General features: G+C 32.9%; 1 protein-coding gene across 1 annotated transcript in view; it reads right to left on the reverse strand.

Moving 5' to 3' along the window:
- Window positions 1–24,308, reverse strand: part of fh (fumarate hydratase) — a 24,588-nt gene continuing 280 nt past the window's right edge. Inside the window, exons 2-10 of the mRNA XM_051667903.1 lie at window positions 23,988–24,122; window positions 23,803–23,913; window positions 21,858–22,034; window positions 21,361–21,543; window positions 15,127–15,292; window positions 14,352–14,555; window positions 13,181–13,308; window positions 12,400–12,553; window positions 1–3,075 (exon numbers count right to left, since the gene is read on the reverse strand). Coding sequence (XP_051523863.1) covers window positions 2,933–3,075; window positions 12,400–12,553; window positions 13,181–13,308; window positions 14,352–14,555; window positions 15,127–15,292; window positions 21,361–21,543; window positions 21,858–22,034; window positions 23,803–23,913; window positions 23,988–24,122 — 1,401 coding nt within the window. The 3' untranslated portion in view covers window positions 1–2,932. The remainder of the gene's footprint in view (window positions 3,076–12,399; window positions 12,554–13,180; window positions 13,309–14,351; window positions 14,556–15,126; window positions 15,293–21,360; window positions 21,544–21,857; window positions 22,035–23,802; window positions 23,914–23,987; window positions 24,123–24,308) is intronic.

Raw genomic sequence — 24,308 nt, forward strand, 5'->3', positions numbered from 1 at the left:
TAAACATTTTATACCAATAATTTATTTCAAACATAAACATTTAATAACTCAAAGTAAATGTATAATAATGTCAATAAAATGAACATCAAGAAACAGAAATGAACTGCAAAATTCTGAAAATTCTATTAGAGTATAAAACAGAAGAATCAGAGTAAACATTTTGCAGGTCAGATTGCTGTCATCATCTATAAAACAACAGATGACTTCTAATGCCAAAATATGGCTGTAGAGCTCCACTTATGTCCTGGTTTTGTGTGTGTGTTCTGCATTGTGAGTGTGTTATCGTCTCACCCCATCATTTCTGAGTGTGTGTATATGAGTCTCACCTTGTAATTTCAGTATGATTTTTTCTGCATTGTGGCTGATTAATTGATTTTATTTGAAAGATGAAAAAAAAATTGCTCTGATTTTGGGTCTTTCCCATTAATTTTCAATGGTCGGTCAATTTTGACCACGAATAACAAAGGTGTCACTTTTTTACGACCACTTAGACTTATCGAACCAGCCCATCTGCCATCAAAAATCATGCCACGCTTCAAATCACTGAGATCGAATTTTTTCCCCATTCTGATGGTTGATGTGAACATTAACTGAAGCTCCTGACCCATATCTGCATGATTTTATGTGCTGCACTGCTGCCACACGATTGGCTGATTAGATAATCACATGGATGATTGTTGGTGCCAGACGGGCTGGTTTGAGTATTTCTGGGATTTTCACACACAACAGTCTCTAGAATTTACTCCGAATGAACAAAAAACATAAAGTGTGGCAGTTCTGTGGATGGAAACACCTTGTTGATGAGAGAGGTCAACAGAGAATGGCCAGACTGGTTTGAACTGACAAAGTCTACGGTAACTCAGATAACCACTCTGTACAATTGTGATAAGAATATCATCTCCGAATGCTATTCTGAAATGCGGGTTGGCACTGTTTTAGCGGCACGAAGGGGACCTACACAATATTAGGCAGGTGCTTTTAATGTTGTGGCTGATCGGTGTGTGTGTGTGTGTGTATATATATATATATATATATATATATATATATATATATATATATATATATATATATCACACACACTTCCTAATCAGGGAGGTCACAAACAGTCATTGTCTCATTACAAACTAATAAGAAGCAAAAATTATCATGCACAGACAGTGAGCTGCAGAGGTCTCAACCCTGCAGAGATGCCACATGTCACACTTCAAATCTCTCCTGCCAAAACCTGCGTATCTAGGTAACCACACACCCCTGTGAAAGCTTACCTCCATCATCAGGAGCATTTCTCTTATCGTGACCATATGTCACCTGACCCCTGCTGGTCCATTATTAATCAATATGAACGGACCTAACACTGAGCCTTGAGGCACACCGGGAATAAACTCACACAGGCTTTCAATAATGACAACAGCAGAGCAGATGAAATGCTAGAGCTTGACTTCAGGAAGACCAGCTGGTGGTGTTCCCTCTGTAGGGATCATCTGGAGTGAAGCCATCTGGGCATTTTGCTTTGATAAAGACCTTATAGACAGAAGGGTGAATCTCACAAAACCAGCCAAGAACATCTACTGATATTTCACTGTGTGATCAAAAGAAGAAAATAAAAAAACATTATATATTGTATAAATTAAATTAAGCCTACTTTTTTGGACCATTAAGATTTCTGGACTGCAAAGTTTTAAAAACGATTGAGCACATTAAAAGAGCGGAAGCTGTTAAACAGCAGCAAAGGGGGGGAAGAGACTCCATATTAATGCACATGATTTTGAAATTAAATTTTCACTAAGCATATACAGGTGTTTTGTTTGTGTGCTCATATGCTTTTGGCCATGTAGTGTATATAACTGATGCAAAGGTGAGAGAGCTATTACCTAGTTTAGCTGAAAAGTAAACAGGAAGTCTGCTTAATATGAATTATTGTTGGACTGAGAAAGTTACTCACCTGACTCTATAGTGTCAAAGTTACAGGTTTGGCGTCTTAAACACAGATCCAGACTGTAAACCTCTGTAAATCTCCCAAAGTACTTTTTTAGCTTTAGACCTTTATATTCATATATGACTGAGTAAATGAACAGCTAAATGTGTATATTCATTTACAGACCAGCTCTTCTTCATTTCAAAAACAGATCAGTTCACTAGTGTAAATAAGGTGTGAAACCATCCAAAAGAGAAATATCAGATACAAATAGAAACATAAATGTAGGTAAGAGAAACAAGATATCATATATAGCACAATTAAAATTAAGCCTATTTTAGGACCATATTTCCTCTCAAATTGTCCTTACTGTAATGCAGAAATTGTAAAGTATGTATACATCATAGTATTACTTGTTAATTGCCTTTAATTTATGTTGTTTTTAACAATAAAATTGTATTGCAGTAATTTTTTGGGACTATTCCAGTAATGAGAATCACCAATGAAAATGATTTAAAAAAAAAAGAAAATAATAATAATAATGATAATTGGTGGAAATTATTTGTAATTGTCTTGAAATATTTTATAGACTTAATGGTCCTTAAAATAGGCTTCATTTTCACATCATTTTCATGTTAAGCAAAAATAATTTCTTTAGGGGTGAAATATGCCCCGGACATGATTTCGTGAGATTAACCCATGCATTCCCAAGGAACTCACATACTGATAAAATGTGTTATTGATAAAAGATGTTATTGATGATTGGATCTTCATGTCACAGTCAAAACATAGTAAACGTTTAATGTCCAACAATTAAGTGTCCAATACTGTTGAAATAAGTTCAAAATGAACTTTTCTCTGGATAAAACACTGAAAAAGCTCAATGAAGATAAACGACAACTGGCTGTTCACACTTTAGACACTGAGTGAATTTATCATGGACACAAAGGGACGCTGCATGTCAACAAAAGTGTGTTTTATTGTAGAAAGCCAGGAGTGCTGTGGTGTGTTTACAGTCTATTTGGGTCCCAGCATGTCCTGCGGTCGCACCCACTGCTCGAACTGCTCCTCAGTCAGGTATCCCAGCTTGATGGCTGTTGCTTTAAGAGTCGAGCCCTCTTTATGTGCCGTCTTTGCAATAGTGGCGGCCTTATCATAACCTGCAAGAGAGACGAGAAGACATCATGAATGTTAACAAATGGAAACTTATTGTAAAGTGTTACCATGCTTTGTAATGGTAAAAAAACAACTGATAATCGTAATGCAGAGAACTGTTTGAAAGTTGAATACTGTTTTCTGTCTATGTAAAGAACTTTCAACATTTAAACATGAGCAGGATATCAATTATAGATATCTTCAACTCAATTTTCACTAATTAAGATGCTAATTCTTTACATCAGCAAATAGCATTACTACTAGTGAAAAAATTATTTTTCAACTAGTAAAAAACAATTCTTGATATTAAAAATGGAATTTCAACTAGTAAAAACAATTGATATTAAAAATGGAATTTCAACTAGTAAAAACAATTGATATTAAAAATGGAATTTCAACTAGTAAAAACAATTCTTGATATTAAAAATGGAATTTCAACTAGTAAAAAACAATTGATATCAAAAATGGAATTTCAACTAGTAAAAACAATTCTTGATATTAAAAATGGAATTTCAACTAGTAAAAACAATTCTTGATATCAAAAATGGAATTTCAACTAGTAAAAACAATTGATATCAAAAATGGAATTTCAACTAGTAAAAACAATTCTTGATATTAAAAATGGAATTTCAACTAGTAAAAACAATTGATATTAAAAATGGAATTTCAACTAGTAAAAACAATTGATATTAAAAATGGAATTTCAACTAGTAAAAACAATTCTTGATATTAAAAATGGAATTTCAACTAGTAAAAAACAATTGATATCAAAAATGGAATTTCAACTAGTAAAAACAATTCTTGATATTAAAAATGGAATTTCAACTAGTAAAAACAATTCTTGATATCAAAAATGGAATTTCAACTAGTAAAAACAATTGATATCAAAAATGGAATTTCAACTAGTAAAAACAATTCTTGATATCAAAAATGGAATTTCAACTAGTAAAAACAATTCTTGATATTAAAAATGGAATTTCAACTAGTAAAAACAATTGATATCAAAAATGGAATTTCAACTAGTAAAAACAATTGATATCAAAAATGGAATTTCAACTAGTAAAAACAATTCTTGATATCAAAAATGGAATTTCAACTAGTAAAAACAATTGATATCAAAAATGGAATTTCAACTAGTAAAAACAATTGATATCAAAAATGGAATTTCAACTAGTAAAAACAATTGATATCAAAAATGGAATTTCAACTAGTAAAAACAATTCTTGATATTAAAAATGGAATTTCAACTAGTAAAAACAATTCTTGATATTAAAAATGGAATTTCAACTAGTAAAAACAATTCTTGATATCAAAAATGGAATTTCAACTAGTAAAAAACAATTCTTGATATCAAAAATGGAATTTCAACTAGTAAAAACAATTGATATCAAAAATGGAATTTCAACTAGTAAAAACAATTGATATCAAAAATGGAATTTCAACTAGTAAAAACAATTGATATCAAAAATGGAATTTCAACTAGTAAAAACAATTCTTGATATCAAAAATGGAATTTCAACTAGTAAAAACAATTGATATCAAAAATGGAATTTCAACTAGTAAAAACAATTGATATTAAAAATGGAATTTCAACTAGTAAAAAACAATTCTTGATATTAAAAATGGAATTTCAACTAGTAAAAAACAATTCTTGATATTAAAAATGGAATTTCAACTAGTAAAAAACAATTGATATCAAAAATGGAATTTCAACTAGTAAAAACAATTCTTGATATCAAAAATGGAATTTCAACTAGTAAAAACAATTGATATCAAAAATGGAATTTCAACTAGTAAAAACAATTGATATCAAAAATGGAATTTCAACTAGTAAAAACAATTCTTGATATCAAAAATGGAATTTCAACTAGTAAAAACAATTGATATCAAAAATGGAATTTCAACTAGTAAAAAACAATTCTTGATATTAAAAATGGAATTTCAACTAGTAAAAAACAATTCTTGATATTAAAAATGGAATTTCAACTAGTAAAAAACAATTGATATCAAAAATGGAATTTCAACTAGTAAAAACAATTCTTGATATCAAAAATGGAATTTCAACTAGTAAAAACAATTGATATCAAAAATGGAATTTCAACTAGTAAAAACAATTGATATCAAAAATGGAATTTCAACTAGTAAAAACAATTGATATTAAAAATGGAATTTCAACTAGTAAAAACAATTCTTGATATTAAAAATGGAATTTCAACTAGTAAAAAACAATTCTTGATATCAAAAATGGAATTTCAACTAGTAAAAACAATTCTTGATATCAAAAATGGAATTTCAACTAGTAAAAACAATTCTTGATATCAAAAATGGAATTTCAACTAGTAAAAACAATTGATATCAAAAATGGAATTTCAACTAGTAAAAACAATTGATATCAAAAATGGAATTTCAACTAGTAAAAAACAATTCTTGATATCAAAAATGGAATTTCAACTAGTAAAAACAATTCTTGATATCAAAAATGGAATTTCAACTAGTAAAAACAATTGATATCAAAAATGGAATTTCAACTAGTAAAAACAATTCTTGATATCAAAAATGGAATTTCAACTAGTAAAAACAATTCTTGATATCAAAAATGGAATTTCAACTAGTAAAAACAATTGATATCAAAAATGGAATTTCAACTAGTAAAAACAATTGATATCAAAAATGGAATTTCAACTAGTAAAAAACAATTGATATCAAAAATGGAATTTCAACTAGTAAAAACAATTCTTGATATCAAAAATGGAATTTCAACTAGTAAAAACAATTGATATCAAAAATGGAATTTCAACTAGTAAAAACAATTCTTGATATCAAAAATGGAATTTCAACTAGTAAAAACAATTGATATCAAAAATGGAATTTCAACTAGTAAAAACAATTGATATTAAAAATGGAATTTCAACTAGTAAAAACAATTCTTGATATTAAAAATGGAATTTCAACTAGTAAAAACAATTCTTGATATCAAAAATGGAATTTCAACTAGTAAAAAACAATTCTTGATATCAAAAATGGAATTTCAACTAGTAAAAACAATTGATATCAAAAATGGAATTTCAACTAGTAAAAACAATTCTTGATATCAAAAATGGAATTTCAACTAGTAAAAACAATTCTTGATATTAAAAATGGAATTTCAACTAGTAAAAAACAATTCTTGATATCAAAAATGGAATTTCAACTAGTAAAAACAATTCTTGATATCAAAAATGGAATTTCAACTAGTAAAAACAATTGATATCAAAAATGGAATTTCAACTAGTAAAAACAATTCTTGATATCAAAAATGGAATTTCAACTAGTAAAAACAATTGATATCAAAAATGGAATTTCAACTAGTAAAAACAATTCTTGATATCAAAAATGGAATTTCAACTAGTAAAAAACAATTCTTGATATCAAAAATGGAATTTCAACTAGTAAAAACAATTGATATCAAAAATGGAATTTCAACTAGTAAAAAACAATTCTTGATATCAAAAATGGAATTTCAACTAGTAAAAACAATTGATATCAAAAATGGAATTTCAACTAGTAAAAACAATTCTTGATATCAAAAATGGAATTTCAACTAGTAAAAACAATTCTTGATATCAAAAATGGAATTTCAACTAGTAAAAACAATTCTTGATATTCAAAAATGGAATTTCAACTAGTAAAAACAATTCTTGATATCAAAAATGGAATTTCAACTAGTAAAAACAATTGATATCAAAAATGGAATTTCAACTAGTAAAAACAATTGATATCAAAAATGGAATTTCAACTAGTAAAAACAATTGATATCAAAAATGGAATTTCAACTAGTAAAAAACAATTCTTGATATTCAAAAATGGAATTTCAACTAGTAAAAACAATTGATATCAAAAATGGAATTTCAACTAGTAAAAACAATTCTTGATATCAAAAATGGAATTTCAACTAGTAAAAACAATTCTTGATATCAAAAATGGAATTTCAACTAGTAAAAACAATTGATATCAAAAATGGAATTTCAACTAGTAAAAACAATTGATATCAAAAATGGAATTTCAACTAGTAAAAACAATTGATATCAAAAATGGAATTTCAACTAGTAAAAACAATTCTTGATATCAAAAATGGAATTTCAACTAGTAAAAACAATTGATATCAAAAATGGAATTTCAACTAGTAAAAACAATTCTTGATATCAAAAATGGAATTTCAACTAGTAAAAACAATTGATATTAAAAATGGAATTTCAACTAGTAAAAAACAATTCTTGATATTAAAAATGGAATTTCAACTAGTAAAAACAATTCTTGATATCAAAAATGGAATTTCAACTAGTAAAAACAATTCTTGATATCAAAAATGGAATTTCAACTAGTAAAAACAATTGATATCAAAAATGGAATTTCAACTAGTAAAAACAATTGATATCAAAAATGGAATTTCAACTAGTAAAAACAATTGATATCAAAAATGGAATTTCAACTAGTAAAAACAATTGATATCAAAAATGGAATTTCAACTAGTAAAAACAATTCTTGATATCAAAAATGGAATTTCAACTAGTAAAAAACAATTCTTGATATTAAAAATGGAATTTCAACTAGTAAAAACAATTCTTGATATCAAAAATGGAATTTCAACTAGTAAAAACAATTCTTGATATCAAAAATGGAATTTCAACTAGTAAAAACAATTGATATCAAAAATGGAATTTCAACTAGTAAAAACAATTCTTGATATCAAAAATGGAATTTCAACTAGTAAAAACAATTCTTGATATCAAAAATGGAATTTCAACTAGTAAAAACAATTGATATCAAAAATGGAATTTCAACTAGTAAAAACAATTCTTGATATTAAAAATGGAATTTCAACTAGTAAAAACAATTGATATCAAAAATGGAATTTCAACTAGTAAAAACAATTGATATCAAAAATGGAATTTCAACTAGTAAAAACAATTGATATCAAAAATGGAATTTCAACTAGTAAAAACAATTGATATCAAAAATGGAATTTCAACTAGTAAAAACAATTCTTGATATTAAAAATGGAATTTCAACTAGTAAAAACAATTGATATCAAAAATGGAATTTCAACTAGTAAAAACAATTGATATCAAAAATGGAATTTCAACTAGTAAAAAACAATTCTTGATATTAAAAATGGAATTTCAACTAGTAAAAACAATTTATATCAAAAATGGAATTTCAACTAGTAAAAACAATTGATATCAAAAATGGAATTTCAACTAGTAAAAACAATTCTTGATATCAAAAATGGAATTTCAACTAGTAAAAACAATTGATATTAAAAATGGAATTTCAACTAGTAAAAAACAATTCTTGATATCAAAAATGGAATTTCAACTAGTAAAAACAATTCTTGATATCAAAAATGGAATTTCAACTAGTAAAAACAATTGATATCAAAAATGGAATTTCAACTAGTAAAAACAATTCTTGATATCAAAAATGGAATTTCAACTAGTAAAAACAATTGATATCAAAAATGGAATTTCAACTAGTAAAAACAATTGATATCAAAAATGGAATTTCAACTAGTAAAAACAATTCTTGATATCAAAAATGGAATTTCAACTAGTAAAAACAATTGATATCAAAAATGGAATTTCAACTAGTAAAAACAATTGATATCAAAAATGGAATTTCAACTAGTAAAAACAATTGATATCAAAAATGGAATTTCAACTAGTAAAAAACAATTCTTGATATCAAAAATGGAATTTCAACTAGTAAAAACAATTCTTGATATCAAAAATGGAATTTCAACTAGTAAAAACAATTGATATCAAAAATGGAATTTCAACTAGTAAAAACAATTGATATCAAAAATGGAATTTCAACTAGTAAAAACAATTCTTGATATTAAAAATGGAATTTCAACTAGTAAAAACAATTGATATCAAAAATGGAATTTCAACTAGTAAAAACAATTGATATCAAAAATGGAATTTCAACTAGTAAAAACAATTCTTGATATCAAAAATGGAATTTCAACTAGTAAAAACAATTGATATCAAAAATGGAATTTCAACTAGTAAAAACAATTCTTGATATCAAAAATGGAATTTCAACTAGTAAAAACAATTGATATCAAAAATGGAATTTCAACTAGTAAAAACAATTGATATCAAAAATGGAATTTCAACTAGTAAAAACAATTGATATTAAAAATGGAATTTCAACTAGTAAAAAACAATTCTTGATATTAAAAATGGAATTTCAACTAGTAAAAACAATTCTTGATATCAAAAATGGAATTTCAACTAGTAAAAACAATTGATATCAAAAATGGAATTTCAACTAGTAAAAACAATTCTTGATATCAAAAATGGAATTTCAACTAGTAAAAACAATTGATATCAAAAATGGAATTTCAACTAGTAAAAACAATTCTTGATATCAAAAATGGAATTTCAACTAGTAAAAACAATTGATATCAAAAATGGAATTTCAACTAGTAAAAACAATTCTTGATATCAAAAATGGAATTTCAACTAGTAAAAACAATTCTTGATATTAAAAATGGAATTTCAACTAGTAAAAACAATTGATATCAAAAATGGAATTTCAACTAGTAAAAACAATTGATATCAAAAATGGAATTTCAACTAGTAAAAACAATTCTTGATATCAAAAATGGAATTTCAACTAGTAAAAACAATTGATATCAAAAATGGAATTTCAACTAGTAAAAACAATTGATATCAAAAATGGAATTTCAACTAGTAAAAACAATTGATATCAAAAATGGAATTTCAACTAGTAAAAACAATTGATATCAAAAATGGAATTTCAACTAGTAAAAACAATTGATATCAAAAATGGAATTTCAACTAGTAAAAACAATTGATATCAAAAATGGAATTTCAACTAGTAAAAACAATTCTTGATATTAAAAATGGAATTTCAACTAGTAAAAACAATTGATATCAAAAATGGAATTTCAACTAGTAAAAACAATTGATATCAAAAATGGAATTTCAACTAGTAAAAAACAATTGATATCAAAAATGGAATTTCAACTAGTAAAAACAATTCTTGATATCAAAAATGGAATTTCAACTAGTAAAAACAATTGATATCAAAAATGGAATTTCAACTAGTAAAAACAATTCTTGATATCAAAAATGGAATTTCAACTAGTAAAAACAATTGATATTAAAAATGGAATTTCAACTAGTAAAAACAATTGATATTAAAAATGGAATTTCAACTAGTAAAAAACAATTCTTGATATTAAAAATGGAATTTCAACTAGTAAAAACAATTGATATTAAAAATGGAATTTCAACTAGTAAAAAACAATTGATATCAAAAATGGAATTTCAACTAGTAAAAACAATTCTTGATATCAAAAATGGAATTTCAACTAGTAAAAACAATTGATATCAAAAATGGAATTTCAACTAGTAAAAACAATTCTTGATATTAAAAATGGAATTTCAACTAGTAAAAACAATTGATATCAAAAATGGAATTTCAACTAGTAAAAACAATTCTTGATATTAAAAATGGAATTTCAACTAGTAAAAACAATTCTTGATATCAAAAATGGAATTTCAACTAGTAAAAACAATTCTTGATATTAAAAATGGAATTTCAACTAGTAAAAACAATTCTTGATATTAAAAATGGAATTTCAACTAGTAAAAACAATTGATATCAAAAATGGAATTTCAACTAGTAAAAAACAATTCTTGATATCAAAAATGGAATTTCAACTAGTAAAAACAATTGATATCAAAAATGGAATTTCAACTAGTAAAAACAATTGATATCAAAAATGGAATTTCAACTAGTAAAAACAATTGATATTAAAAATGGAATTTCAACTAGTAAAAAACAATTCTTGATATTAAAAATGGAATTTCAACTAGTAAAAACAATTCTTGATATTAAAAATGGAATTTCAACTAGTAAAAACAATTGATATCAAAAATGGAATTTCAACTAGTAAAAACAATTGATATCAAAAATGGAATTTCAACTAGTAAAAACAATTCTTGATATTAAAAATGGAATTTCAACTAGTAAAAACAATTGATATCAAAAATGGAATTTCAACTAGTAAAAAACAATTCTTGATATCAAAAATGGAATTTCAACTAGTAAAAACAATTGATATCAAAAATGGAATTTCAACTAGTAAAAAACATCTTTCTTGACATCTGTAACTGCATTTTTACTAGCAGAATTTCACGATTAAAATTAAAATTTCTAAATTTATTATGTTTTTTTAAATAATCAACAATTACATTGTTGCATGTGCAAATGTCCATTCCTGATATCAACAACTGAATTACAACTAATAACAATGCTCATTTTTGAATCTGTAATTTGGTTTTCACTAGCAGAAATGTTAATTTCAGATATCTGTAATGTGATTATAACTAGTAAGAAAGTTTTAAAATATCTTAAATTACTCCAATTTATTGGTATCTGAAATACCAAATCTAACATGTTAAAATACATCTACAGATATAAACAATCAGCATTTTTACTAGTTGTAATTTCATTGCTGATATCAACAATCAGCATTTTAACTAGTGAAAATAGAATTGTAGATATAATTCATTTCCTGCATGTGTTCAAATGTTGAAAAAGCTTGTGATACCAAGTCAGTCATTGACAGGATTTAGGCAACAGAATCTCTCTGAATCGTTTCATTCTCCCTTTATTGTTTAATATTTTTCACTCACTGTCATGTCATTCCTAAACTGTATGACTTTATTTTTCCCATATAACACAAAACACAAACTGTAATGGTGCTTTAACTGTGTTTTTCTATCTTCACAGATCTCCACAGATCCTTTTCCTGTATGGAAAAGAGCAGCTTGAACATTCTGCTAAACCTCTCCTTTTGTGTTCCACTGAAGAAAGAAAGTCATACTGATTTGGAATAACATGAGAGTGCATGAATGATTCTTGTCTGAGATTTCTGTTCAAATTTCCAGTAAATTACTAAAAAGAAAAATACTCAAATGTTTTATATAAAGTGGTACAACAGATGCAGGTTTATGGTTCACAGGTGTCAAAGAAGAAAAACTCCTCAACTGGGCTGAAACCCAAAATTTAAAATAGCTTACATGTTAAATGAATAATAAAGCGTTCAAATGAGGACACACACACACACACACACACACTCACACTCACACACACACACACACACACACTCACACTCACACTCACACACACACACACACACACACTCACACACACACTCACACACACACACACACACACACACACACACACACACACACACACACACACACACACAGCTATATGAGGTTACAGCGCCCTCTGCTGTCTGTTACCTATATGAGGATTGAGCGCAGTGACCAACATCAATGATTCATTCATTAGTTTGTTGATTCTCTCCGTGTTCGCTTCAATTCCAACAACACAGTTATTAGAGAACGACATGGACGCGTCGCCCAGCAGCTGGGCAGAGTTCAAAACATTCTTAATCTGCCAGAGAAACACAAAAATAAGGTTAAAATCATGAAAACATTCAATGTAAATGTGCGTGTGTGAACTGCATATTACACCTTGATGTACCAAATAGAGCTGGGTAATATATTCAATATTAAATATATTTGCTTGCAATATAAAATTCAGCGATATCACAATCATTTTAATTAATTTTTTATCTGATACATGCAGGTAAATATCGCTGTTTATTACTGAGTATCGTTATAAATGATTAAATATAATTCTTCCTTGTGTTCATTTAGTGAAACAAAGTATGAAAATCATCCCTTGATTATTTTCAGTTTCATTATTAAATTATTTATTTTATTACAACTGCTGTTTAGTTGAAATGGTTGAAATTTCATGGCCATTACATAATATATAAATACTGATTTTATAAATTGTATATATCAACAAAAGGATAAAAAACTATTGAGCTGGGCCAGTCACTTCTGACACATATAAGACACAAACAGACAGTTTTAGAAAGTGTACAGCTGAGAGTCTCTGGTGACATAAATAAACACTTGCTCTGAAGTGTGTTTGTGTTCTGCAGGACTGATTCTGTTCTTATGAATCACTTTAAACAAAAGCAAAAGTGAATCATTTTTAAACATGACTCACAATCATTGGCTTGAAAACGTTGAGTTCAAAGTGTCCATTACTTCCTCCGACAGTAACGGCCACATGATTCCCCATCACCTGAGCGGCCACCATAGTCATCGCCTCACACTGCGTGGGGTTCACCTTACCTGACAAACACACAACGTGAGAGGTAACATAGAAACACAGTTCTACTTCTGATTAAACTGAATACAAGTAAATGAGCTGCTCAGTGCTATAGACTGACATTAGAACCACTGTGATGTTTGTGTGTGTGTGTGTGTGTGTGTGTGTGTGTGTGTGTGTGTGTGTGTGTGTTGCGTATTTTAGAGGTCAAGGAGGTCAGAGCACCCAAAAATAGGGCAAACACCCGAGACCACAGTCAAAGGTGAATGTGTATGTATATATGTACATCAAACATATATTAATGCCATGTTTCCTTTATCAGACAGACAGACAGACGGATAGATAGGCAGACAGACAGGTAGGCAGACAGACAGACAAACAGGTAGACAGACAGGTAGGCAGACAGACAGGTAGAGAGACAGACAGACAGACAAAAAGGTAAACAGACATGCAGATAGATAGACAAAGAGACAGACAGGTAGACAGACAAACAGATAGGCAGACATATAGATAGGCAGAGAGACAGGTAGACAGACAGCGAGACAGACAGAGACAGACAGGTAGACAGACAGAAAGACAGACAGGTAGATAGACAGACAAAGAGACAGACAGACAAACAGGCAGGCAGACAGAAAAAGAGACAGACAGGTAGGCAGACAGATAGATAGATAGATAAGACAGACAAAGAGACAGACAGGTAGGCAGACAGACAGGTAGACAACCAACGAGAGAGAGAGAAAGACAGACAGAAAGACAAAAAGGTAAACAGACAGGCAGATAGATAGACAAAGAGGCAGACAGACAGACAGGTAGGCAGGCAGGCAGACAGACATGCAGACATATAGATAGGAAGACAGAGAGACAGACAGGTGGGCAGATAGACAGGTAGACAGAAAGACAGGCAGACAGACAGGCAAACATACTGGCAGGCAGACAGACAGGTAGACATATGCAGGCAGACAGACAGACAGGTAGACAGACAGACAAACAGATAGGCAGGCAGACAGACAGACAGGTAGACAGACAGATAGTCAAGATTCTGACTGGCTACTGTAGCGTGGCTCACCTGGCATGATACTTGATCCAGGTTCGTTCTCAGGCAGGATCAGCTCACCGAGACCGGATCGTGGTCCAGATCCCAGGAAGCGGATGTCGTTGGCGATCTTCATCATACTCACAGCAACAGTGTTCAGAGCACCGCTCAACTCCACCAGAGCATCATGGGCCGCCAGAGCCTCAAACTTATTGGGTGCTGTCACGAACGGCAGTCCTGATAATGACCAGATACGGGCACATTTGGAATTATTAGGCTGCGTCGCATTTTTTATACTTGTTCTATCTGTTAAAAGTATGTACTTCACTGGTGAAAGGAAAATGCACACTTGAGAGTTTAGTGAGACATTCTAATAAAGTCATAAAATTGTGTCTTGATACTCTCTTGTTGTGTAGTGTCTATTTTTGAGTGAAGCTTCATTCACACATTTCAAAAACTTCAGCCTCACATTCCAAAGTTTCTATAACTTAAAAAGTCAATGGCAAACAGTCACAAACACGTCCTCTATTAGCCCAAAAATGCACACACAGATGCACACTTCAAATCAAATGGAAAAGAAAAGAATCATCCACGCACCCTGGGCGTTCTATTTTCAACTTAATTTGATTTTGAAATGCACTTTCTTATCTTGTCTTATCTATAATGGAGAGCATGTTAATATGTTTAGATAATGGCAGTATTTTCTTTACATTGTTGCATGTGTCAACATTAAACACATAAAAATGGCAAGCATAATAACGATTATTCATGTGTGTGTGTGTGTGTGTGTGTGTGTGTGTGTTCTTACCTGTGAGTGCCGACACTTTATCTGCCACTTTCTCAGCGAATCCGATGCGTGTGTTCAGTCCAGTGCCAACTGCAGTGCCACCTGCTGCCAGTTCATACACACGTGGCATCGCAGCTTTCACCCGTGCAATACTGTATTTCACCTGCTGAACGTAACCACCAAACTCCTGAAAACACACACACAGATAAGAACTCGAATCCCCTTAATTAATCACATGATCTTGATTAATCACATGACATTCATCCACTGCAGCCTGTCAACACGTCCACTGCTAATTAACCGGTCTCATGATGACTGCTGTTTCCACATACAGTAACTGTTCAAGAGAAATAACAATTAAAAACAGACTGTTTCTTCCATTGTCTTAACGGGTCAATTTTGACCCATATGGGAAGAACCCGTTATGACCTTTCACTTTCAGACACTCTGGATGTTTTACAACTTGAAATAGTTTTTTGTACATCTACAAATCAAATTTGACCTAAAACTATGCTTGTGTTATGCCTGTTCACACCAAACCTGTTTTGTCGGTGCGATTGTTCGTTCCGAATGTACTTTTGAACGTTAACAATGGATTCCTGTGGCGCTATTCACAGCCGGTCCGACAAATCGTCCGCTGACACCCGGATTGAGGCGAGTAACCGCGCCACCATGATACATTTTTTTTTTTTTTTAAATGGTCATCTCGATTCTGTGAAGTATCGCCGTTATAGAGCCACGTGTTTTTTGACAATTTCTACAAATGTAATACTTTACCCACTAAGAATATACGCCTGTGTGGGTGAAAATACTGGAGACCGGAAATTGAAAACAGGCGAATTGTGGAACACTTCCGCGTTCAGGAAAAAGGTGGATATATGCATCATATTTATACTATACTGTTATTCTCAATGTACATTATTCCACGTGTATTTATATCATTGTACCTTGTGTTATATTATCCAGGTATTAATTCAGACATTATAAAAAGAGAAGTTGAGTTCGGGAGTCTGGAATATAGAGCTCAGATTATATACTCCTCAAAATGCATCAACACCATGGAAAGAACATTAAAGAAACAGTTATGGCAAAGTGTGTGTGTGTGTGACTGTGTATATGTACGTGTGTGTGTGTGTGACTGTGTATATGTACGTGCGTGTGTGTCTGTGTATATGTACGTGTCTGTGTGTGTGTGTGTGTGTGTATGTGTGTATGTGACTGTGTATATGTACGTGTGTGTGTGTGTGTGTGTGTATGTGACTGTGTATATGTACGTGTGTGTGTGTGTGTGTGTGTGTATGTGACTGTGTATATGTACGTGTGTGTGTGTGTGTGACTGTGTATATGTACGTGTGTGTGTGTGTGACTGTGTATATGTACGTGCGTGTGTGTCTGTGTATATGTACGTGTCTGTGTGTGTGTGTGTGTGTGTATGTGTGTATGTGACTGTGTATATGTACGTGTGTGTGTGTGTGTGTGTGTATGTGACTGTGTATATGTACGTGTGTGTGTGTGTGTGTGTGTGTATGTGACTGTGTATATGTACGTGTGTGTGTGTGTGTGTGTGTATGTGACTGTGTATATGTACGTGTGTGTGTGTGTGTGTGTGTATGTGACTGTGTATATGTACGTGTGTGTGTGTGTGACTGTGTATATGTACGTGTGTGTGTGTGTGTGTGTGTGTGTGACTGTGTATATGTACATGTGTGTGTGTATGTGACTGTGTATATGTACGTGTGTGTGTGACTGTGTATATGTACGTGTGTGTGACTGTGTATATGTACGTGTGTGTGACTGTGTATATGTACGTGTGTGTGACTGTGTATATGTACGTGTGTGTGTGTATGTGACTGTGTATATGTACGTGTGTGTGTGTGTGTGTGTGTGTGACTGTGTATATGTACGTGTGTGTGTGTGTGTGACTGTGTATATGTACGTGTGTGTGTGTGTGACTGTGTATATGTACGTGTGTGTGTGTATGTGACTGTGTATATGTACGTGTGTGTATGTGACTGTGTATATGTACATGTGTGTATGTGACTGTGTATATGTACGTGTGTGTGTGTGACTGTGTATATGTACGTGTGTGTGTGTGACTGTGTATATGTACGTGTGTGTGTGTGACTGTGTAGTTGTACGTGTGTGTGTGTGTATGTGACTGTGTATATGTACGTGTGTGTGTGTGTGTATGTGACTGTGTATATGTACGTGTGTGTGTGTGTGTGTGTGTGTGTGACTGTGTATATATACGTGTGTGTGACTGTGTATATGTACGTGTGTGTGTATGTGACTGTGTATATGTACGTGTGTGTGTGTGTGTGTATGTGACTGTGTATATGTACGTGTGTGTATGTGACTGTGTATATGTACGTGTGTGTGTGTGTGTGTGTGTGTGTGTGTGACTGTGTATATGTACGTGTGTGTGACTGTGTATATGTACGTGTGTGTGTATGTGACTGTGTATATGTACGTGTGTGTGTGTGTGTATGTGACTGTGTATATGTACGTGTGTGTATGTGACTGTGTATATGTACGTGTGTGTGTGTGTGTGTGTGTGTGTGTATGTGACTGTGTATATGTACGTGTGTGTGTGACTGTGTATATGTACGTGTGTGTGTATGTGACTGTGTATATGTACGTGTGTGTGTGTGTGTATGTGACTGTGTATATGTACGTGTGTGTATGTGACTGTGTATATGTACGTGTGTGTGTGTGTGTGTATGTGACTGTGTATATGTACGTGTGTGTGTGTGTGTGTGTGTGTGTATGTGACTGTGTATATGTACGTGTGTGTGTGTGTGTGTGTGTGTGTGTGTATGTGACTGTGTATATGTACGTGTGTGTGTGTGTGACTGTGTATATGTACGTGTGTGTGTGTGTGTGTGACTGTGTATATGTACATGTGTGTGTGTATGTGACTGTGTATATGTACGTGTGTGTGTGTGTGTGTGTGTGTGTGTGTGTGTGACTGTGTATATGTACGTGTGTGTGACTGTGTATATGTACGTGTGTGTGACTGTGTATATGTACGTGTGTGTGTGTATGTGACTGTGTATATGTACGTGTGTGTGTGTGTGTGTGTGACTGTGTATATGTACGTGTGTGTGTGTGTGTGACTGTGTATATGTACGTGTGTGTGTGTGTGTGACTGTGTATATGTACGTGTGTGTGTGTGTGACTGTGTATATGTACGTGTGTGTGTGTATGTGACTGTGTATATGTACGTGTGTGTATGTGACTGTGTATATGTACGTGTGTGTATGTGACTGTGTATATGTACGTGTGTGTGTGTGACTGTGTATATGTACGTGTGTGTGTGTGTGACTGTGTATATGTACGTGTGTGTGTGTGACTGTGTAGTTGTACGTGTGTGTGTGTGTATGTGACTGTGTATATGTACGTGTGTGTGTGTGTGTATGTGACTGTGTATATGTACGTGTGTGTGTGTATGTGACTGTGTATATGTACGTGTGTGTGTGTGTGTGTGTGTGTGACTGTGTATATGTACGTGTGTGTGACTGTGTATATGTATGTGACTGTGTATATGTACGTGTGTGTGTGTGTGTGTATGTGACTGTGTATATGTACGTGTGTGTATGTGACTGTGTATATGTACGTGTGTGTGTGTGTGTGTGTGTGTGTATGTGACTGTGTATATGTACGTGTGTGTGTGTGTGTGTGTGTGTGACTGTGTATATGTACGTGTGTGTGTGTGTGTGTGTGTGTGACTGTGTATATGTAGGTGTGTGTGTGTGTGTGACTGTGTATATGTACGTGTGTGTGTGTGTGACTGTGTATATGTACGTGTGTGTGTGTATGTGACTGTGTATATGTACGTGTGTGTGTGTGTGTATGTGACTGTGTATATGTACGTGTGTGTATGTGACTGTGTATATGTACGTGTGTGTGTGTGTGTGTGTGTATGTGACTGTGTATATGTACGTGTGTGTGACTGTGTATATGTACGTGTGTGTGTATGTGACTGTGTATATGTACGTGTGTGTGTGTGTGTATGTGACTGTGTATATGTACGTGTGTGTGACTGTGTATATGTACGTGTGTGTGTGTGTGTGTGTGTGTGTATGTGACTGTGTATATGTACGTGTGTGTGTATGTGACTGTGTATATGTACGTGTGTGTGTGTGTGTATGTGACTGTGTATATGTACGTGTGTGTGACTGTGTATATGTACGTGTGTGTGTATGTGACTGTGTATATGTACGTGTGTGTGTGTGTGTATGTGACTGTGTATATGTACGTGTGTGTGACTGTGTATATGTACGTGTGTGTGTATGTGACTGTGTATATGTACGTGTGTGTGTGTGTGTATGTGACTGTGTATATGTACGTGTGTGTATGTGACTGTGTATATGTACGTGTGTGTGTGTGTGTGTGTGTGTGTGTATGTGACTGTGTATATGTACGTGTGTGTGACTGTGTATATGTACGTGTGTGTGTATGTGACTGTGTATATGTACGTGTGTGTGTGTGTGTATGTGACTGTGTATATGTACGTGTGTGTATGTGACTGTGTATATGTACGTGTGTGTGTGTGTGTGTGTGTGTGTATGTGACTGTGTATATGTACGTGTGTGTGTGACTGTGTATATGTACGTGTGTGTGTGTGTGTGTGTGTGTGACTGTGTATATGTACGTGTGTGTGTGTGTGTGTGTGACTGTGTATATGTACGTGTGTGTGTGTGTGACTGTGTATATGTACGTGTGTGTGTGTATGTGACTGTGTATATGTACGTGTGTGTGTGTGTGTATGTGACTGTGTATATGTACGTGTGTGTATGTGACTGTGTATATGTACGTGTGTGTGTGTGTGTGTGTATGTGACTGTGTATATGTACGTGTGTGTGACTGTGTATATGTACGTGTGTGTGTATGTGACTGTGTATATGTACGTGTGTGTGTGTGTGTATGTGACTGTGTATATGTACGTGTGTGTGACTGTGTATATGTACGTGTGTGTGTATGTGACTGTGTATATGTACGTGTGTGTGTGTGTGTATGTGACTGTGTATATGTACGTGTGTGTGACTGTGTATATGTACGTGTGTGTGTATGTGACTGTGTATATGTACGTGTGTGTGTGTGTGTGTGTGTGTGTATGTGACTGTGTATATGTACGTGTGTGTGACTGTGTATATGTACGTGTGTGTGTATGTGACTGTGTATATGTACGTGTGTGTGTGTGTGTATGTGACTGTGTATATGTACGTGTGTGTATGTGACTGTGTATATGTACGTGTGTGTGTGTGTGTGTGTGTGTGTGTATGTGACTGTGTATATGTACGTGTGTGTGACTGTGTATATGTACGTGTGTGTGTATGTGACTGTGTATATGTACGTGTGTGTGTGTGTGTATGTGACTGTGTATATGTACGTGTGTGTATGTGACTGTGTATATGTACGTGTGTGTGTGTGTGTGTGTGTGTGTGTATGTGACTGTGTATATGTACGTGTGTGTGTGTGTGTGACTGTGTATATGTACGTGTGTGTGTGTGTGTGACTGTGTATATGTACGTGTGTGTGTGTGTGACTGTGTATATGTACGTGTGTGTGTGTATGTGACTGTGTATATGTACGTGTGTGTGTGTGACTGTGTATATGTACGTGTGTGTGTGTGACTGTGTATATGTACGTGTGTGTGTGTGACTGTGTATATGTACGTGTGTGTGTGTGTATGTGACTGTGTATATGTACGTGTGTGTGTGTATGTGACTGTGTATATGTACGTGTGTGTGTGTGTGTGTGTGTGTGACTGTTTATATGTACGTGTGTGTGACTGTGTATATGTACGTGTGTGTGTATGTGACTGTGTATATGTACGTGTGTGTGTGTGTGTGTATGTGACTGTGTATATGTACGTGTGTGTATGTGACTGTGTATATGTACGTGTGTGTGTGTGTGTGTGTGTGTGTGTGTGTGTATGTGACTGAGTATATGTACGTGTGTGTCCCAGTGAGAGACAAAAGAGTGAGTAAGAGAGTATGGGAAAGAGGCATAATGTAAGTGTTTATAAGTAAAAATGTAATTCATAGACGTACAAAAAAATTTACATAATATCATGTGTAAAGCCACAATTGATGGAAGTGTATGACTCCACTCACGCTGTTGTAAGTGCATCAATACAACCATGTTTCTCCTCATTACAAAAACTGAGGAAATTACTTTCTGAGGTAATGGACGGAACTTTTATGGTCATATCTCCAGCTCTAATCTCTATTTCGGTGTGTGGAGTTTCACCTGTCCGAGCGAGAGCGGCACAGCGTCCTGTGTGTGTGTGCGGCCGATCTTAATGATGTCTTTAAACTCTTCAGCTTTAACAGCAAGTGCATCGTGCAGCGTCTGAAGACCCGGAAGAAGAACCTCATGAACTTCTGTAGCTGCAGCAATGTGCATGGCGGTGGGGAACGTGTCATTGGAACTCTGAAAACATACACAGAAATCAGTGACATCATCGCATACAACAAATACTCCCTAACTGCTAATTTCCTCAAATAATGAGAAAGTTGACAGAATTTATCCAAACGTACAAATACAGTATACACGATGTACTGTAGCGTGCTGTGCAAGAAATGTGTGAACCTGTAGAGACTTTAGTGTACCGATTATACCACACATGCCTATCGGTGAACAGGACTGCTTTACGTTAGGATTAGTCATTTGAAAACGCCGTGTGGGATGTGTATATTGTGTACTGCGTGAGTACAGTGTGTTTAGTGTATTGTGCATTATGTCACCTGGCTCTTGTTGACGTGGTCATTGGGGTGAACGGGGTCTTTGCTGCCCAGTTTCCCTCCCAGTATCTCGATGGCTCTGTTGCTGATCACTTCATTCACATTCATGTTGGTTTGAGTTCCGGATCCCGTCTGCCAAACCACCAGCGGAAAATGATCGTTCAGTTTCCCAGCAGCCACCTGAAACACAACACACACCAGACACGCACCGCAGTCAAACACACATACACCTGATCTGACTGAATCAAGACTAAATATGATCTGTGTCATTTTGAAAAGTTGTAATTGAAATTATATTTTATATAAAAGAAAACTGAGACTTTTTGCATTGTGACATTATTTTTAGGACATTTAAGCACATTTTACCCCTAATAATTACAAGAGTAACACGTCTGGATATTTTACTATTACTATTCCCATTGTTTTTAATGATGATTATCATTACCAAAACAGTCATCATTTATTAGACAAAAATATATGCTATTGTACAATTATTTTATTAACCCTTTAAGCTCGGGCCCCCGAGAAAAAAATACAATTATCTAAATATTAAAAACTACAGTCTTAACACAAAATAGGTATCGTTTGAAAGATTAGAAGCTCTATTTTCCAATGCATGTAGACTTTATGACCAAAACTGAACAAGTGCTTTGAAATTTGAAGACAAATCAGAAGTGTTCCATTTGATAATTTATATTTTAAAAAATTGCACTGTACATGTTATTGTAATCAGTAAAAACATCAAACTGATCAAATATCCATGTGTCATATGTTGTTGAAAAGCTCTCAAAGAGTAAAATACAACCAGTCTATTTGTTTTACTCACAGACAAAAATATAGTGAGTAATAGCTAAGAATATGTCTTTGACATTATGTTGGTGTTGCTTATATGCTGCGTTTTCACTTATTACTTCACAAAAAAATAAAAGGAACATATAATATCACATGCCATTATTTAGAGGAGGTGATTATCTTTCAAACGAGTCCACACACAAGGTAATCAGATGCAGTGATCATTAGATAATCCACATGAAGCACAATGTTACATATGACCACCAGCAGGTGGCGCCAAATACATGACACAGACTCAATGATGACCCAAATGACACAGAATGAAACTCATTCTCTGAAATCTCATTACTAAAATCATGTCTGCATGCTATGCAATCCTTTAGTCATTGTTGTGTTTGCATGTGTAATTAGTTCTTATGTACAATTATTATGTTTTATTTGTTTGGAGAGACTTTTGGACACTATGATCAATTATATTTGTAATGTTATAACTTTTGATTGCTTTGTCATATCAACACAACATTTTTCTCAGTTAAAGTTGACGTGATTGGGAACAAAACAAAAGTAGTTTTTCAGAGCCACCATATTTACACCCAGAGATATAAAATGTAAAATAAAAATAAATAAACAAATAAACAAATTTAGGCTCAATTCTTTTTTTTTCAGCAGTTTCTTAGGCTGAGAGTCTAAGTAGTATCATAATCTATATCATTAAAAATTTTGAAAAGTTTTCTTCACAATGATACCAAACACTCGTTTTTTCTTTCTTTTTTTTTTTTTTTTTGTCGAGTTATAAGCCTTCATTTTCGGGTATGCCACTGAAACAGGAAATCTTTAAAAAACACCTTCAGAGCTTAAAGGGTTACTTTTTTTAAATAACATCATTTAAATAATACATAACTTTTTCACATTGTAATGAGAGCATCATAACGACCTTTTTTCCTTGCATTGCGGAAATGAGAAGTGTGGGGTAAAATGCGCATAACTGTCATGAAAATGTCACAATGTAAAATATCTGAATGGCCCTAAAATAGGCGTAAAACTGAAGTGTGTAATCGCTGCGACACTAGGCGCACCCTAAATAAACAATATTTACAAAACAGCTTTCTGAAAAAAATGTGCTTACAGTAATTGTACAGTAATGTGATGAAATCACCTCATCTGCAGCTTTCATGATGCTGTCTGCGATCTTTGGGTCCAAACCGTAATCTTTATTCACTTCTGCAGCAGCTTTCTTCAGAATACCAAAGGCTTTTATCACCTGAATCTACAGGGAAAGGAAAATGTTATGCAATAATCACATTGGCACAGACAATTAAAGACATCATTGACATGTCTCACTGGCATTCTCTCTGTCACTCCTCCGATCTTGAAGTTCATGGTGGATCTGACAGTTTGAGCTCCATAATATTTATCAGAAGGAACTTTGAGCTCCCCAAATGTGTCTCTCTCGATCCGGTACGACTCTGAACTGGCCTGCAATAACACAAACACACATCCATCACATTATATTATTATAACTCTCATTATACTGTAGATTTAATGAGAAATGAGCAGAAACTCAGTGTTAATCACACTAATAGACTCACAGTGTTTATAAGCGGTAATTGATGCAAATACACATTATAAAGATTATGACAAACTCATGAATTATATATCGGA

The sequence above is a fragment of the Myxocyprinus asiaticus genome, chromosome 32 (genome assembly GCF_019703515.2).
Source record: "Myxocyprinus asiaticus isolate MX2 ecotype Aquarium Trade chromosome 32, UBuf_Myxa_2, whole genome shotgun sequence".
In the NCBI taxonomy this organism is placed as follows: domain Eukaryota; kingdom Metazoa; phylum Chordata; class Actinopteri; order Cypriniformes; family Catostomidae; genus Myxocyprinus; species Myxocyprinus asiaticus.